This window comes from Megalobrama amblycephala, linkage group LG19 (assembly GCF_018812025.1).
Source record: "Megalobrama amblycephala isolate DHTTF-2021 linkage group LG19, ASM1881202v1, whole genome shotgun sequence".
In the NCBI taxonomy this organism is placed as follows: domain Eukaryota; kingdom Metazoa; phylum Chordata; class Actinopteri; order Cypriniformes; family Xenocyprididae; genus Megalobrama; species Megalobrama amblycephala.
In genome coordinates this window covers 15,614,713-15,633,850 of record NC_063062.1, presented here as the reverse complement: position 1 = coordinate 15,633,850, position 19,138 = coordinate 15,614,713, and the positions used below count along the sequence as shown (strand labels likewise).

At 37.5% G+C, this 19,138-nt stretch overlaps 1 protein-coding gene across 4 annotated transcripts in view; it reads left to right on the top strand.

Annotated features, from left to right (window-relative positions):
• Positions 1 to 19,138, top strand: part of chd2 (chromodomain helicase DNA binding protein 2) — a 45,641-nt gene extending 26,503 nt beyond the window's left edge. For all 4 annotated transcript variants that reach the window (XM_048168237.1, XM_048168239.1, XM_048168235.1 and 1 more), the window contains 18 exons: positions 3,058 to 3,207; positions 3,321 to 3,469; positions 3,562 to 3,751; positions 7,593 to 7,763; positions 8,903 to 9,072; positions 9,157 to 9,198; positions 10,000 to 10,139; positions 10,229 to 10,367; positions 11,389 to 11,539; positions 11,638 to 11,760; positions 11,991 to 12,107; positions 12,236 to 12,373; positions 13,441 to 13,557; positions 13,690 to 13,868; positions 13,960 to 14,059; positions 14,143 to 14,341; positions 14,803 to 15,043; positions 17,227 to 19,138. In XM_048168237.1, the coding sequence (XP_048024194.1) occupies positions 3,058 to 3,207; positions 3,321 to 3,469; positions 3,562 to 3,751; positions 7,593 to 7,763; positions 8,903 to 9,072; positions 9,157 to 9,198; positions 10,000 to 10,139; positions 10,229 to 10,367; positions 11,389 to 11,539; positions 11,638 to 11,760; positions 11,991 to 12,107; positions 12,236 to 12,373; positions 13,441 to 13,557; positions 13,690 to 13,868; positions 13,960 to 14,059; positions 14,143 to 14,341; positions 14,803 to 15,043; positions 17,227 to 17,527 (2,817 nt within the window). In that variant the 3' untranslated portion in view covers positions 17,528 to 19,138. The remainder of the gene's footprint in view (positions 1 to 3,057; positions 3,208 to 3,320; positions 3,470 to 3,561; positions 3,752 to 7,592; positions 7,764 to 8,902; positions 9,073 to 9,156; positions 9,199 to 9,999; positions 10,140 to 10,228; positions 10,368 to 11,388; positions 11,540 to 11,637; positions 11,761 to 11,990; positions 12,108 to 12,235; positions 12,374 to 13,440; positions 13,558 to 13,689; positions 13,869 to 13,959; positions 14,060 to 14,142; positions 14,342 to 14,802; positions 15,044 to 17,226) is intronic.

The following is a 19,138-nucleotide window of genomic DNA, read 5'->3' as shown; positions in this document are numbered from 1 at the left end:
GTTTGGACAGAGCTTCACTGTCTGGAGACATTTGCTATGGTTGTGATGGCGCTCTGCGTCAGAGCTCACTTGACAAAGCACTTTGCTGGTTCTGGGAATGCTTGATCCATGGGAAATACAGGCCTTGTGTATTTATCATGACAGGAGATTGAAAATGTAATCATAATGGGTCAAAGCGATTCTGTCAGATTGGACCAGGAAGGCCCAAATGGCCCATAAAATCAACATAAAAATCATTTAAAAATAAACTGAATTATATAACAAATATAATAAAATCATTCAATATAAAATAAATAATAAATTGCTGTTTGAGATTCCATTAGGCTGATTTATATTTCATGTAAGGTTTTTTTTTTTTTTTTTTTTTGTATTGTATTCACTAATTTAAGGTAAAATGTGTAACTTTTGCACCACAAATGTCACCAAAAATAATGCAAAAATAAAGCAAGAACAATATTTTCTAACAGTAATGGTTTTCTTCGATCACTTCGCCTGTCTGCTATTGGTTGGTGAAACAAATTGACACCATTGGACAAGCTTTTTGAGAAAATAAACCTAATATGTTTATAATGTACATAATTATAATTAGATATAATTAGCCTATTAGCAGATTTTCAACAAGCCTTGTATTGTTACAATGTCAGTAGTAGGGATGGGCATGATTAATCGACGATTAATCGTTGATCACGTTAATTTGTTATCGATTAATCTAATGCATTTTTTTTTTATCTAATGCAGGTTGCGTTGCGTAGTGTGAGTCTTGAAGCAATTAAATGAATTTCACTGTGTGGCAGCAATTAAACATTTTACCACCAGGATGCAATATTTGACACCATACTCGGTTATCTGTGATCTTCCGTTTTGATTCTGAGGGAGACTCCCCCATCCCTGAATTGCACACCTACAGATTGCAGTGCTTCCCACAGGTTTGAAATATACTTGCGGTGGTAGCCGGGCAAAAAATCCTCCTATTACCCACGGCACAAAAATGATCTACTACATGTGACAAACAAATAATGTGTGATTTTTAACAGCATTTTTATTTATTGAAATTAATTTTAATTACATAGCATATTACATTTAATTACATACTAACATTATGCATTATTATGCATTGTAAATTATGCAAAATTACAGCATTTAAATGGTTCACCTTTTCCTATGTTCTCCTTGCTGTCATATAGTGTCTCTCTCAGTGAATGGGACACAGATTTTACTAGTAAAATGTATAAAATGAATAATATGTGTCAAATAATGTTCTTAGTCTTTTCTTCCTGTGAGGGAGACTACAATAATTTACTATGAATTAAATACAATTTATTGTGTAACCAAAATACCAATAATGCCCAAAAGAAAAAGAAAACACTTAGCTTGTGACTTTAAATTATAAACAAGCCCAAAATACACCAGGACTCTTACTTTGAAATGTCTGTACTATTGCAGGCTGATCCTTCAGATTCTTACAATCATCTAAAACATTTTATATAAAGGCCATAAAGTAGACTTTGTAATAATTCATCAACTTGAGTTCATTAGCAATCGCTTGGCATGAATCTGCGCTTTTCATTGATTGAGAATCACTTTGAAGCAGTCTGAAGCGCTGTTGCATGAGCTTGTAGAGCACGCAACAGCGCCGCCTTGTGACTTTGGAAAATGCAGCGCCGGTAGGAATGTCAGCGGGAGTAAACAGTTCTGACGCACACATAACGAGCAGGTACGAAACGACTAGCTATTCGATCGCAGGTGGTTTCATTATCTTGGGCGGATATAAAAGTATTAGAGGATAAAAATAATAAAAGCAAAAATGTGTCTCCAAATATACTTGGGCGGCCGTTATTATACGTGGGCTGCCCGCTCAGGTAAAGTCTATGTGTGGGAAGCACTGGACTGGTGGAAAGTGAACGGAATAAGGTTCCCGGGCTGGCCAAGTTAGCGCGGAGGTACCTGTGCATCCCGGCAACGTCAGTCCCCTCAGAGCGGGTGTTTTCGGCGGCTGGACTGACGGTCACCAGGTTGCGGTCGTGTCTCTGACCCCAGATCATGTCAACATGCTTATATTTCTCAACAAAAATCAGTAGACTGGTGCAGAAGTTGTATGCGAGTTACTAAAGTTAGTTATTTTTCACAAGGCTTTAAGTAGCCTAATTTAAGTTAGCCTAATTGTTAGGAAGGCTAATATCTGGCCCTTTCTTCTGGCTTGGATAGTTTTGAGTTAGATCTGACAGGTCTTGTCAAAATGTAAGTATTATTATGTTTTTTGTTTAAGGTATTGTTTTAACATGATTCTTTTTTTTATTATTATTTTGGAACAAATGAGGACTCTAAGAACGCCGTTTTGCAGCTGCAGGTTCCGCTGCTTTAGAGCACCGCATATGCACGCGCATATATGTTCGGTTTGCCTAACTGAACGTAGTTTAACTGTCTGCCACAAGTTGATATTGTAATAAAAGTCTCATCGAGGAAAAACACGCTGTATTTTTGTATTCATTGCATTTTTGAATTACAAAAGTTAAATAATTAATTTTATTTTAAAAATATTAATGATTAATCGATAGTCGATCATTAAGTCGATCATTAATTCTCCCGACGATCAACTAAGACAATTTAATCGAATGCCCATCCCTAGTCAGTAGTATATGTAAATGAACAATGTTCATTTTCTTTATGTTACCTGCACCTAGATATATCCTGTTTAAAAGACTTTTGACAGCTTGAAACTACTTAAATTAAAGATTGTACTTTTGCATTTTTGTATTTCTGCTCATGGACAGTCGAATCAAGCCCAGTGCATTATGTGTAGGATATAGAAGTTTTCCCACATTTTTGGCAAAAGGGAGTACCACTGCTCTTCTTTTTTTTTTTTTCTTTTTTTTTTTTTTAGTAGCAAAAAAAAAAATCACCTTTCTACTGCATAGACAGCCAAGGTTTATTAGAAGCCCATATTGTCAGCGATGAATTTCCCCTTTAACTTGAATAGGAGGTATAGTTTTAAGCATCAATCACTAAAGAGATGGGCATTTGGCGCTTGTTCTTACTGTCCATCTGTGTCTTCCTCAGGACTTCTGTTTTCTGCTGTCCACCCGAGCTGGAGGTCTTGGGATTAACCTGGCCTCTGCCGACACAGTGGTTATCTTTGACTCGGACTGGAATCCACAGAATGATCTTCAAGCCCAGGCCAGAGCCCACAGGATTGGCCAGAAAAAGCAAGTAAGTAGAGCTCAAACCTAATGTGTAACTGCACTTATTGCTGGATGAACCTCTTAGACTCACAAGAAGCAGTATATAAATTGCATTTAAATATTTTTGGCTTCTTTGCATAGGTGAATATCTATCGTCTGGTCACAAAAAACACTGTGGAGGAAGACATTATTGAAAGAGCAAAAAAGAAGATGGTTCTAGACCATCTTGTCATTCAGAGAATGGACACAACCGGGCGAACCGTATTAGATAACAACTCTGCAAATTCAAAGTGAGAACCTCAAAATGTCTCTTGTCAAAAAGTGTATTGAAATTACTAAACATATAACGCATAATTAATATCTGTGTGTTGGCCATTTCCAGTTCAAATCCCTTCAATAAAGAAGAACTGACAGCCATCTTGAAGTTTGGAGCAGAGGATCTGTTCAAGGAACCTGAGGGAGAGGAATCAGAACCGCAGGAAATGGATATTGATGAGATCTTGCGGCTTGCTGAAACCAGAGAGAGTGATCAGGGATCTAGTGCCACAGACGAGCTTCTGTCACAGTTTAAGGTACTCAGGAGTCTATTAAATCTGCGGGTTTTAGTCGTATTTCGCCCTTACACAAATTAAGGCTTTAAAGCAGGGGTCTCAAACTCAAATTGGCAGGGGGGCCGTTTCTGTGATTGACACCTCAAAGGAGGGCCATATTAACCTTCAAGCGCAAGAAAGCGCAACATTTCAGAAAATTTACTTTCCTTTGCATTATTTCTCATTTACTTCAAATTTCATGAGGCCTACTAAAATATTTTTATACCTATACTATAAATATTTTATTTACCATACTAAATGAAAACAGCAGTGTCTCTCTCATTGTTACAGAGTGTAATATAATTATATAATACTATTACTAATATAATACTACTAATAAACTAATATAATACTATTAGGCTAATTGAAATAGTCTGGTGCGACTTCTCATATCCAACAAGATGCATGGAATAAAAAATCAGTAATTTAGAAACAAAACCAGCAACACATGTGGCGTGGAGTGGTCAGAAATAAACAAAAAAACTGGAGCTATATATCAACTTTATTTTGCCAAAAAATAAAAATCTCTCATTGTTACATACATTATTAGTTTTTAACATCTAGTGGAAGTATTTTCCCTTACTTTATGTTAGCTTAAATAACATTAAGATCTTGCACTGAACAACACTGTACTGAACAAATACAATCCCTGAATACATTTGTACACTCTTCTGTTTCTTGAGACACCTGGCAGCGCTTGTGCTCACACAGCTGAGACACATTTGTCCAAGATGCCGTTTGAGCATCGGTAACGTTTAATGGCTGCATCGGACGCGTTTCGGTGGTTTAAATCGGGGCTCGTGACTTAAAGTCGAGTGCTTTTACTGTCATTTAGGCAAGCGTGCTCATAATAGATGCGACGCCAGCGCGGCTCATGGTTGCATAGCAACGACAGATGCCACTGGAGCGAAAGCGCTTTGGAAAGAAGGAGAATGCGGCGCGGCCACTTATGTGACGCGATATGTGAATACCCCCAGAGAACGGCGACTTTTTCTTTGCATATCAGACAGGTAGCAACTAGATAATAATAATAATAATAATAATAATAATAATTTAGCGGGCCGGATTATGTTTTATTTTTGAGATCAGTTGCGGGCCGGGTAGAGGGGGTGGGTGGGCCGTAAATGGCCCGCGGGCCGGGAGTTTGAGACCACTGCTTTAAAGTGTAACTTTTCCGATTAGTATTGTTACAATGTCGGTAGTATATGTAAATGAACAATGTTTACTCGTTCTCTGTGTTACTTGGACCAAGAAATTCACGTTTATTTGACAGCAAAAGGGCTTTCGTGAAAACCACAGATTATACTTCCACATTTTTGTATCCCCGCCCACAGACAGTGGTATCGATTGAGGATTATTAATAGACCAGTTATTGTAAGGGTAGATATATCACTGAAAATTGTATCGTATTTTGTCTATTCTTTAAACAGCATTATGATAAAATTGGTAAAACAGCTTTTGTCACCAGTACGCAACAGTGTTTTGCTTCAGGCAGAAATGACAGAATGGCAGTTTCTTTCAGTTTTTCCCCTCCGTTTTGCCTAAACACAGTGTTTATGGTCATCGTTTGAAATGTTGACTACAAACAAGGAGGTTTTTCAGATTTTCCGTTGTGGCATTCTCTCCGTATTCTTTGCTGCTTTTAGCGATGCGCTGGATCCTTCACTGGAGTGGAAACGTGTACTCTTTGAATTCTTGCACCCGGGAACAATACAAGTCGACACCATTATGATTAAAAGTTGCTAAAAAGTATTTCCTACTAAAGCAAGGCAGTATTTGACTGTTGTTAGCGTATCCATAGCAGACTAATGAGAGTGGCCTTGGATGGCAACATGCCAATTGCATAATGGGTGTTGCATAAAGTTTTCCTACTTATTTGGCAAAAGGAAAGACAACAGCCTTTTTTTTCTCTGTTTTCTCTTGTCAGGTAGCACCGATTTAAAAGAAAAAGTCTTTTCTACTGTCTAGAAAGAACTCCTTTAAGAAGGTCTTAAATCAGAGTAGAAAGTCTTACATTTATAAAGTCATGGCATTACACGTTGCACGCCTTGCAAAAAATGAATATCTTCCTCAGTATTTTTGTCTTCATCTAAGAACAAATATGTGTCAATGAGTTAGGAAAACTTTCCTTTGAATTAATTTGTTGTTGGTTTTTCTGAGCCACTGGCAGATATTTTGGGGTCCAAGCACCAAAGGTTTTATAGTCCCTAATGAAACACATTTTTCAGGTTGCTAGACATGATTAAATACAGTACTGTCCATTTAAAATGAAGAGACTAGTGTTGTCACGGTACCAAAATTCCAGTAGTCGGTACCGATACCATGAAAATTTTTCGGTTCTCGGTACCAATTTCGGTACCACAGCAAAATCTGCTGGAACTATTTTCTTATTTTATATAGCCTATTTTAAAAACATTGTGTATGTTTGTGTGTGTACTATGGAAGATGATTAGGGCCAAGCAATAATAAAAAAATAAAACCATCTCGAGATTAAAGTTGTTAAATTTCGAGAAAAAACTCGTTAAATTTCGAGAAAAAAGTCGAGATAAAATGTTGAGAATAAAGTCATTAAATTACGAGAAAAAAGTCGTTAAATTACGAGAACAAATTCGTTAAATTATGAGAAAAATGTCGTGAAATTTCGAGAAAAAAGTCGAGATAAAATGTTGAGAATAAACTCATTAAATTATGAGAATAAAGTCATTAAATTACGAGAAAAAAAGTAGTTAAATTATGAGAACAAATTCGTAATTTAACACAAAGATGCGACATATAGCCAAAGTCCCGTTATTCTATAGTCTCTGATATAGCCGCTTTGCGCTTTGAGAGGGATGTGGGACACGAGCAGGAAAGAGACCGCTTCTCTTTAATAATATCTTCATGTTTTCTCCTGATGTTATAAGCAACTGACACTTGTTGTAAAAGGTCTGAAGAGCGAGTTTCATCCTCTGCAGGGGCAAGACATTCAGGCTGGATTTAGCGCTGCCAGAGAAAACGAAAGTAAAAATCACCGGCGCGTGAAACGCGCTATACAAATAAACTTGACGCGCCTTATAAAATTTAATAACAAGCACAAACTGTTAAATAGAAATTGACGTGCAAGCAAAAAGGTTTCTGTCCTACGGTGTTTTTTCTACTTTACCACAGTAAATAATGCGAATAGCCTATAATAGGCCTAAATGCGAGCGAAAGAAAGAAACGTTTATAATCCCCTGCGTGAGTGAAGATTTGGGAAAAGAAACAGAGATTCCATGTTTAGTGGAATAACTAATGGAATATTGTTAAATTCTCTGATAATCAGGTGACCAGATCGCGATTCGCAAAACAGAATACAAAGCTTAAATTTATGGACTCACGTAGCCTACCTCTCATTAGGTATGAACCGAAATGTTTCCATGGCTGCGATGTCACATTTAATTGCTAACCCATTTTCTTTTGTAAACAAAGCTTTGGGCTTCACTCGTGTCATATTCAAGTAAATACTGCCACATACTATCAGTAGGTACCGAATATACCCGGATTCTCGGTACTACAGAAATGCTGGTATCGTCACATTTTCAAAATTTCAGTACCGACTTGGTACCGAAGTACCGGTACTTTTGACAACACTAGAAGAGACAATTTAACATATATTATGATTACATGCCTTACGACAGCAAACATTTTTACACAGGGTTTTTTATTACTTCTGTGTATCTGCAGTGATTTCTTTTGAAAGTCAGTTATCCCTTTTGTCACCTGTGTGTGTTGCTCAAACAGTTAAGTTGCATATTTTCTCCTGATCTTTGGCCCATCATGAACTGTGCATTTGTTTTTCTTGCAGGTGGCTAACTTTACCATGGATGAAAGCACACCAGATCTTGAGGAGAGGGCTGTGCGTGACTGGGATGATATAATTCCAGAGGAGCAGCGGAAGAAGGTGGAGGAAGAGCAGAAGCAGAAGGAGATGGAAGACATCTACATGCTGCCCAGAAGCAGAAGCTCCAACAAGAAGGTGAGTAGGTGCTTCTAGGTTACCTGAGCTGGTTATTGTCTGTATTTTCATGCACTGCCTAGGGTTGTGCCAGCTCAAATTGGCGAATGCTGAGCGTACACGGTGCAAATTTACGTTTAAAAATTTTGGGGACTCCGCCTTGTTCCCAAATCATACAACATACATTCATACATACATAAGTACATACATCATAAACAACCACATCACGCTACTAGCATCCGAGTGCGCATACGCTGACAAGATATTTGAAAGAATGTTTGTAACCAAGCAGATCTCACCCCCCATTGACCACAATATTTTTTTTTTCCCTACTATGGTAGTCAATGGGGGACGAGATCTGCTTGGTTACAAACATTCTTCCAAATATCTTCCTTTGTGAACAGCAGAAATTTATACAGGGTTGAAACAACTTGAGGGTGAGTAAAGGATGAAAAATTTCATTTTTGGGTGAACTATCCCTTTAAAGTCAGTAAACCAATTAATTAATAAGAAAAAAATGTAGATCAAGAATCGATTTGGAATCGGATTTTGACTCTTGGAATCGGATCAGATTGTGAGGTGCCTAAAGATTCGCACTCCTGTTATTTTTGCAGAAATGCTTCAAAGGATTTTCAGCTATATAAGCATATATGAATCACCTATCAGCATACATTTATACTTTACATATGTGTGTGTGAGTGCACATTTATATGAACATTATAAATGTATGTACATAGCAGACAGTCATGTGAAGTGCTCCCTGTGGCTTTTCAGTGCTTTTATCCTCTCCTGTGAGCCGGATCTGTAATATCTTGCGCCGACTGTAATGACTCATTAGATTTTATAGCCGCGCTCTGCATTCCCATGTGATGGCAGCACATGTTGAAGTATGCGGCATCGTAGCTTTTGGAAATGAGTCATTAAGTTTTACAGCGCAGTGGACTCCCCGGCGATAAGGCCGTGCGTGTTTGCAGCCACATGCTCATTACTCTTGCTATACGCCAGAGATGATTTAATCCAGAGCAGAACAGAGACTTCACAAAATATTCAGTGAAACCACTATTCCAATATTCCTAAAACGTTTTTTGTTTTTCCAAGCAGTTCTGTTAATCTCTGTTGTTGATCACATTGTGTAAAAGCTGTATTGTGATGTTTTTTAGGCGCAGGCCAATGACAGCGACAGTGACGTGGGATCCAAACTGAAGAACAGATCCTCAGGTTCAGATAGCGAAACAGATGACAGCGAGGATGACAAAAGGCCCAAGCGGAGAGGCAGGCCGAGAGCTCGCAAAAACAATGTGGAGGGATTTACTGACGCAGAGATCCGCAGGTATTATAACCGAACCTCCGATCACACATTTAAGGGAGGCTTTGCTGTAAACATTGTAATTACTTAATGGTGTATTTATTTTAGGTTCATAAAGGCATACAAGAAGTTTGGAGCTCCACTTGAGAGGTAAGAAATGCACTGCTATGATCAGAAATGTTGTGTTCTACTTAAAGAAATACTTCACCCAGAATTGAAAATTAGAGTAAAAAAAAATCACAGTAATTAAAAATAACAGCATACTAGTTTGAAATGACATGAATAACGATAATTACAGTGAATAATGGTAATTATAAGTTTTGGATGAACTATAAATATATACATGCACATACACATGCATGTATATATTTAACAAAAATATATTTATGTATAAAAATTTTTATATTTAATATAAATTGTGTGTGTGTGTATATATATATATATATATATATATATATATATATATATATATATATATATATATATATATATTTCTTAAATATATTCATGCGTGTGTGTGTGTACAAAGTATATACGCATATATTATGTAAACAAACTTTTATTTTGGAGTTAATTGTGATTAATTGTTTGACACCACTAAATTATAGTATTTATTAACATTTTGAATTACCTTTATATTATGTATCTTTAATTTTAGTTTAAGTTTTAGCAATTTTGTATTATGCTTTTGTTGTCTCTTTTATTCATTTTTTAAACATTTCTATTTGGCTTTAATTTTATTTTAGTTTTGGAAACTTTAGTACTTCAACTCTTAATTACTTGAGTATATTTTTTTTTCATGCAATATTTTATATTTTATTTTGGCTTTATTTCAGTTAGCGAAAATGATTTTTAATAGTTATAGTTTTAGTTTTAGTTAACAATAAAAAAACAATGTCATGTAGTCATTTAGAAGCAGTGTTGCTGAACAGGTTATGGTGTTTTCTGCAGGTTGGAGGCGATTGCCCGTGACTCTGAGCTGGTGGATAAGTCCATTGCAGATCTGAAGCGACTGGGGGAACTGGTACACAACAGCTGTGTGACTGCAGTACAGGAGCATGAGGAGCACATGAAAGAAAACCCTGTGGAAGGTGTGTGAATGTTACTATAGCAGTGCTGAGTAAAAATGCTGATTTTATTTATTTTTTGTCTTTTAATTTGTTTAATTTCTTTGTTGTAGCTAAAGGGCCAGGGAAAAGACGAGGCATTAACATAAAGATCTCTGGAGTTCAGGTTAATGCAAAGTCCATTATCCAGCATGAAGAGGAGTTTGAACCGCTGCATAAATCTGTGCCTCCAAATCCTGCTGAAAGGAGCAAGTGAGTCCAAATCTAAATTATATATCTGAATAAATATCCGTTCCAGGGTTGTGTGCCATTCAAAATTTATTTGAGAATGCCTTTTTTATCACAGTTCAGCTGAGGCAAATGAATTGAGTTAGCAAAGGTTTTCAGTATTACATTTATTTGACTCCTCAAATGTTAAATGTATACAACATATGGGATATTTTCTGAAATATGAGATGACATTAATAATGTTTGAATTACCACCACTTTATTTCCCAGAATTGTCGGTTACTCAGAATATTATTTAATCAATAGATTTTGTATCTAATGTCTATAGAATGTATAAGAATAAAGTTGTGTAAACACAATGTGGTCAATTTTGACTGTATCGAACTTAAGCCTCGTACACACCGTGACGATTATCGCGTGCGCTTATCACCAGCGTTTTTCGAGACGTTTTTCGTGTTCATACCCAAGCGATTTTCCCTGGCGATGCGCCGAGAAAATGTGCAATTCAGTATATGGTGCTTGTGCTGAATGGTCAAATAAACATATTTATGATGTTAATAAAATTAAAGAATTTAAAAATACAGACATAAAAGGGCATATATGGCATATACATGACATGAGGAGATGGTAGTCAGAAATGGTTGTGCAAATAAGTCACAATGACAGTAGTGCAAATAAACATCAAACCAAAAAACTAACCCAAGGCGTTTTTTTAAAAAAATGACGCTTTTACACCTGGTGCTTTTCTCAACGCTTCAGTCACGAAGCGTTAAAACATCAGCAGTAATTGCGCGCGATATTCGTCCCGTTGTGTACAGGCCTTCATATGGAACTTATTTTGGGAAAAAATATATATTTCTAAACTCTAAATAGGCACTATTAGGCCTATTCTTTTTCCTGTAAAATTAAATTTTTTTGGTGCATGGTCAATTCAACTTCTAATTCCAGCTAATGAATTTGATGCTGAATTTTTCTTAACCGTGATCCATTCTTAAATAATGAATACTAACGAGAGTGAGTAACATTTTCTTTCTCTGTTCTCCAGATTTCAGCTGACCTGTCGGGTGAAGACTCCACACTTTGACGTAGAATGGGATATTCATGACGACACACAGCTGTTATTGGGTATCTATGAGCACGGCTACGGCAACTGGGACCTGATCAAGACCGATCCTGATCTCAAACTTTCTGAGAAGGTACATAGAGTTCTGCTTCTAACAGTTAAAAGAGTGACATCATTGATGTGCAAGTTGGCCTAACCTGACCTCAAATGCATTATTGTCTTTGTTTGTAGATTCTCCTAGATGACCCTGATAAGAAACCTCAGGGAAAGCAGTTACAGATGCGAGCAGACTACTTGCTTAAGATGCTGAAGAAAGAGCAGGAAAGCCAAGATGCTATTAAAGCGGGAGATGAGGTAGAGATCGTAGGCCTTTTTACACTGCTATATTTGAAGATGCACACCACATTTGTTGGATGCGCAAGTTTTTAGTCTTGGGGTGCCTAGTGTTTTTGAGGTCAATATGATAATTGTAAAATAATGGAAATGCTTAGGGTTGGAAGTGTCTTCTTATCATGTACTACATTTCAGTTTCATTCAGTATGTTTTATGACATTTTTCATTCTTTGCATCTTCCCACCTCCTAGCCCAAAACCAAAAAGAGGAAACCTCGAATCAAGAACAAGGCCCCTAACAATGATCTGGTCAATGAAATTGCCTCTCCTCGTCTCTCCGACAACCCATCAGAAGAGGGAGAGGTGAAGGTATGTGACTTTTAATGTATCTTATCGCCTATATAACAAAATTTACTTGTTAATGTAGGGATATACAGACACAGAATCCACAGCACTAACTAGTTAGGTGGCATTTTTACAATCCTCTCATTTTCCAGGACGATGGAGCTGAAAAATCACCCACAAAGAAGAAACAGAAAAAGGATAACAAAGAGAACAAAGAAAAAACAGGAACTACTAAAAAAGAAAAGGAGGGGGACAAAGACAAAAGGCGCTCCAAGTCCAAAAAAGAGAAGGTATTTTATATGTTGGCATCAGATCTGTGGTGTTACGTTTCACCCTGAGAACGTTTCCTTTAGAAACCTGGACTTAAGTATGATGTTTCACTGTTGTCCTGTGCTCAATGGTTGTTAGTTTCTTGGACAACAAGTTGACTTAAACTTAATTCTTAATTTAAATTATACTGGTATTAAAATGAAATTTTCTGTATTTTTTATATATATATATATATATATATATATATATATATATATATATATATATCTTCTTTCTTTTTTTGAGAATTCGATTACTGTTTTTTTTTTTTTTTCCCCCAGGTTGGATCTGATTAAATCTGTACGTAATATGTGACCCATGCTGGCAAAATGAGTTGCAATGAGCAAATTTCAAAAATAAGTTATTTTTATTCTCTATTAAAAATGATATAAGATTTGTTGGAATGATATAAGATTTGTTCTGAAGGTTCCTAAACAAAATTATCTAGCAACCATACCCTAAAATCCCTGGTAATACCACCAAATTTGGCACAAACCAAGTCAAAACCCATATCTATAGGAAAAAAAATATATGTTCAACTTTTTTTCCATGATTTCTCAATTGTTTAACATTAATGAAACCGCCTATATATTAAGACCTACTGTACCGCACGGATCGAATATAATGTTACACGTCAGATGTTTTCCACCAACAGTTAACCAAACATTCACTTAAGACATAACAGATAATGTTTTTCGTGAATGCTAGCCAAGACGGACATTTTGAAATACTGTAATTCTGTGGATATGTGTATATCGGGATTACACGCTGCCTGAGGCGTTTCTGTGCATGCGTTTCTGTACAAATAAAGATACTTTTAGATGTTTAATTGCTATTGGGAGCATTGGGATCGCTAGACAAGGGCTTAATGAACTCATTTTTGTGACAACCTCAATTTCGAGTAAAATTGACATTTTTCACTTGTTTTTCCTGTAGCTCGAAATTAGCCCATGCGCATTCTGACTCACTTTACCAGCACAGGTCACATATACTAAAGTTATATCTTGAGTGAAAATGTCTCATCAGCTCAACTTCTCACTTTTTTTAGGCCAAACCAGGAGGAAAAGGAAAGAAAGCTCAGGGCCCCGTGCACATTACTGCAGGAAGTGAGCCTGTACCAATTGGAGAGGAAGATGATGAGCTGGACCAGGAAACATTCAGCATTGTGAGTGTTAAAATTCTCCTTTTTTCGTGTCATTCATTCCTTTACCAGGTGTTATCTCTAACGGGAATGTATGAAGAACTTACGATGTCCTGAGTGGAAAATTGATTTGTGGTGTAATGTGTGTGAGTGCAGTGTAAAGAGCGGATGAGGCCAGTGAAGAAGGCTCTGAAGCAGCTGGATAAGCCAGATGAGGGGCTGTCAGTGCAGGAGCAGCTGCAGCACACTCGCACCTGCCTGCTGAAGATTGGAGACCGCATTACGGAGTGCCTTAAATCGTACAATGACCCTGAGCACGTCAAGACCTGGCGCAGGTATATCAAATGCATATGACACATCCAATTCTAGGAGTTCCAATTATATTGAAATATTATATTTAACCCCATGTTTGTTTAATTTTTCCAGAAACCTCTGGATTTTTGTGTCCAAATTTACTGAGTTTGGCGCCCGGAAACTGCACAAGCTGTATAAGATGGCTCAAAAGAAGCGCTCGCAGGAGGAAGAGGTAAGCTTATCTTAAATCCACAGTTCTCAATGACATGGTTCTCCTCATGTACCACTTACTCACCTGCTCCTCATTTCATACAGAAAGAGCATAGGAAGAAGGATGATCCTGCCAGGAAAAAACCCTTCAGACCTGAACCGTCTGGATCTAGTCGAGATTCTACAGGTGCCCAGCCCACAACCAAACCCCATCCTCCGGTCAACCATCCGCCTGGACCTCCCCCTCACGCCCACCACAGAGAGCAATACAACCAGCCCAATAAAAGGCACTTTCCTAATGATGGTGAGGGATGCAACACCATGTTTGACGTCTAATATTACAGTTTTTTTCTCTATCAGATCTGAAAAGAAAACAATAAACGTAGCAGGTTGTGCTGTAATACTACTGAAAAATTATGATCCTTTATCTCTTTACCAAAATCTCAGTTGGCCAAACAGGGATTCATCTTTTATGATTCGTTAAAATATTGGTGTCCGGGATACTGTGAGACCAGAGACTAATGCACTGTATGTTTTTAAAAGCTTAAATTTGCGCTGTAAGTGAATAGTGCTCGTAAACGGCTTTTGAAACGGATGCTTTGACCCAGAAACAATATTTGTTACAACATAAGCAGATTACTGTTTGTTTAGCTACTATACTTGTGGTTTTGTTTTAAGATTTTGAACAACCATAAATTACGTCATTTATGATTCCAGTTTGTCGTTTTTATGATCTCATTTGAAACCTTGTGCATCTTTTAACAGATAGGGGAGAATGGCAAAGGGACCGTAAATACAGCTACCCAGGTAACAGCAATCAGCCCTGGCAAGGGGATCGGCATCACCCATATGAGCCTCATAGGTACAAGGACCATCACTATGGCGACCGTCGTCCTCATGACTACCGCTCAGGAGGTTACCGTAACAGCGGTTCCCCTCGCAAACGACCCTATGACCAGTATGGTAATGATAGAGATCATCGGGGCCATCGAGACTATTATGACAGGTAAGATTTTTATGTTTTTGCCTTACCCTAAATGGGTAAACTTCCCATGAAACTTTATTTTTTAATCATTCATCTGCAGTGTTGTGAAAAGTTTTAAAATGCATTACTTTTAAAACTTTTAAAAGTAATGCATTACAATATTGCGTTATTCCCTAAAAAGTAACTAAGTGTGTTAGTTTTTATCGATACTTTTTCTTACCTGGGCTGGGCTGGGCTTGTATGTTTAATAACAATAATAGTTCTATTTTTGAAAAATGTAAAGGCTCATTCACACTCAAGTGAAATGAATAAGCCTCAGACTGAAGGAAATGCAAATTCACGCCTGTACAGTAGAGGGCGCAGCCCAAGCAAACCTGCCATTCTTAATTGCCATCATTTTTGCTTAATGGTATGGTTGAATTGGATCATCAAAGGTCAGCAGGAAAGACATTGGTTAATAAAGTGAGATTAAATACATATATTTCTATTATTTAACATTTTAATTATTGCAGGTTTGCATAATATTCTGAGTTTGCATTTCACTATCTTTATTCATTTTGAGCAATTCTGAATTTTTTTTGTGTGCAAGTGGGATAAAGTGAGTAAATGCATGTTCACATTTAGTCTAGAACTACAATAACCATCATGTTCACACACAGCACCTCTGCACTTACTCTTGATTTCTCTCAACTTGGGGACAGGAGAGCTGTCAGTCAATAAATGGCAAAACAAAGTAACTTGCATTACTTATTTGAAAAAGTAACTCAGATATTTTGTTGTAAATGTAAAAGTAATGGGTTACTTTACTCCTTACTTGGAAAAAGTAATCTGATTACCCCAACATGGTTCATCTGTGCGTGGTTATGTCATATCCATAAATAAAATAGAGATGCTCAGGCTACTACTATATGCAGTGGGAGTATCTTGAAACCACAGCAAGTGAACCTCAAACTGAAAAGAGTTTGCAAGCAAAAAGGGAAACCGACAATAGGCTACCTGTAATAAAACATGTATCAACATAGTTTGCATAACATTACATTTGCTGTGCCTTGACTAGGTTCACAAAACAATGTTTATGTTGGTAGAAATGCCTCTAAATCTCTAAAATAGTTGCTACTTTAGTTTATTTGCCTTGGCAAGTTATAGTTCTTGCTGTTATCTGATATATGATTTAAACAAGTCACAACAACATAAGATACCTCACAAGACATAGATTTTTAGGTATCTGTCTTTCGTCATTGGGAGGGTTTTGTTTTTTGTTTGAGGGGGGGGGGGGGGTGACATGGGGGTGAATTTACTCACCTCCATGTCATCCAAGATGTTTTTCTTTCTTCAGTTGAAATGAAATTAAGCTTTTTGAGGAAAACATTCCAGGATTTTTCTCCATATAGTGGACTTTAATGGCTACCAATGGGTTGAAGATCCAAATTGCTGTTTCAATGCAGCTTCAAAGGGCTCTACATGATCTCAGACGATGAATAAGGGTCACTAGCTCTGCAATGTGCCATACATTACGTAATCACGATGGAAAAGTCATGCGTGATGTACCCGGAAGTATCGAACAAGTGTTTACAAAGCGAACGTGCGAAGAGTAAGCCAAACGGCCAAAAAAAAAAGAAAAAAAAAGAAAAGGTAAAACAGTGATGTCAGACGATTTTGAATTTTGAGGAGAAAATGAGATGGAGTTTTTCACTCTACCTTGGTACTTTGGCCTATGTCACGCATGACCTTTCCAACGGAATTACGTAATGCGTGGTGCATCGCAGAGCCAGTGCAAGATGAGCATTTGTGGTTAAAATGTATATACATTTTTATTTATTTATTTTTTTAGAAAATGACCGATTGTTTTGCTAGATAAGACCCTTATTCCTCATCTGGGATCGTGTAGAGCCCTTGAAGCTGCACTGAAACTACAATTTGGACCTTCAACCCGTTGGTAGCCGTTGAAGTCCACTATATAGAGAAAAATGCTGGAATGTTTTCATCAAAAACAGTCATTTCTTTTCGACTGAAGAAAGACCAACATACATCTTGGATGACATGGGGGTGAGTAAATTATCAGGAAATTTGAAATCTGAATTGAACTAATCCTTTAAATTTGTTAACAGCGACATGAAAAAAGTTTGTTATTGTATACAAAACTTTTTTGTTCTGTTTTGTTGCATGCAGAGCTGTTGCACTAAAATGTATCTCTTTAATTTCAGACATCCTGACCCTAAGAGGAGGCGTTCGGATGAGTACCGCTCCCCGAACTACCACCAAGGGGGAGGAGGGCATCCACAGGACTTCAGAAGGATGCCTGACCACCGAGGACCCCCTGGAAACCATGGCCCCATGGGGCCTGATCACTACCGCCCCTTCCACCCAGACAAACCCCCACCCCTGATTGACCCCCGTTCCCCTCAGTCTCAGAAATCCCCACTTGAGTCGATCTCGCCTGCTTTGGATAGAACTGCAGAGCAGAAACCTGTGACGGACTTTAATTGGAACAACAGGAAGACGTGAAATGAATATGTAATGCAGAGACGGTCTGTACTGCCAAAGGACGTGGCAGAAAGGCCACCCGGGCAATAAATGGAGGAGACGTAACCAGCCACCACCAAACTCCTCTTTATCGCCACTGTGTCCTCCGCTCTCTTCTAGGTTTCGTGACAAGGTTAAGTCTGCCATTTTGGACTGAGGAGAAAGAACAAGGCATGGTTAGTCCTGTGGACTATGATTGAACTTTATAAAGTGTTGAAGTATGCCTAAGTTAGAAAGTGCCTCATGTATTTGGTCTTTGTTGAGAGTCATTAGCAGAAAGGGACTATCCCCAAAGCAAACTTTACTTTGATGTTCATGTCTTTTTGTGTTATTTTGGTTTGTGCAAAAAAGGATTATTTCATGAAAGTAGCCTTTGTGGGAGGAGAAAAAAGGAATCATTTTAATTGCACCTTCAGATGTTAATTCATTGTTCTGTTGAGCTATTCGGTTCGGTTTTGCTCTCTAAAATACCCAGACCCCTGTGATTGTACGTCATTTTGGGGGGGAATTACATGTTTTGTCTTTGGATATTTGTTATGATCATATAGGAGTATTTGTGATGAGCAACAACTGCAACAATTATTTGAATTGTTTTTCTCAAAATTATTGAATCAGCTAAATGTGTCTTCGCTATTGCAGACCCGCCATTTGTTAATATTGTAATGCTTAGACGCCCTGTTGGAGGACAGTTAGCCTTATTTAAAAAAAGATAGAAGTAAATAAGGCTGAACAGTATTCAGGGTCCATGCAGACCTTGTCAGAACACTAGATAATCATAACACGTAAGCTATCTTTGTCTTTATTTTCTTACGACTGTAACACTTGGCACCACTCGAGTCTACTTTATGGTCAGTGCTTGTACTGTTGCATCTTTTTATTGCACTAAAAGGACAGTACTTGCTTGTTTTTGACTATGTAGTGATGGTAGACATTACCTGAATCTGATTTTCATGTTTTGTTGAGTTGTTTTCTCAGTACAAGTGTGCTGAAACATTGATACCGTTGACCTTTAAGTGGAAACGTGAGTACTGTATGAATGGACAGATGCGTGTTTAGGGAGTGGGCGGGTGTCACAAGCTATTTTTGGTGACCCAGATTTTGTGCCAAAACATTGACAGACTGGCATGCTGGTAAATACCATTCATTGTTTATTTGATGTGTTTCTCCATCTGTGCCTTATTCTTATGTAGGTTCAAACACCGGATTGATATAAGGACATCTAACAGTACGGTGCAGTATTATGCTGTTATGTACAATTTCAAAACATTTGCCAGGATGGATTTTTAACTTGGTGCATGTTAAGCCAGCTCTGGTGAGTGGGGAACAATGTGGTGTGCTCAATTCCAAAACATCATGGTAGCAGGACTAGGAGAGCAAGTGAGCTGGTGAGACGTGGACATGTCTGCTATGAAATACTTGAGATGTGTTAATTCTTTCCCACCCAAGCTCCTGCTACACTCCACGGACATGTTAAGCTTTGAAACAAGCCAATTTAAAGTAATTTATATTTGTGAAATGCCACTGTTCAGATTAATTGTACTGTACATATGTTTATAGACCTATATGTATTAAACTTTCCTACATCATGGACAA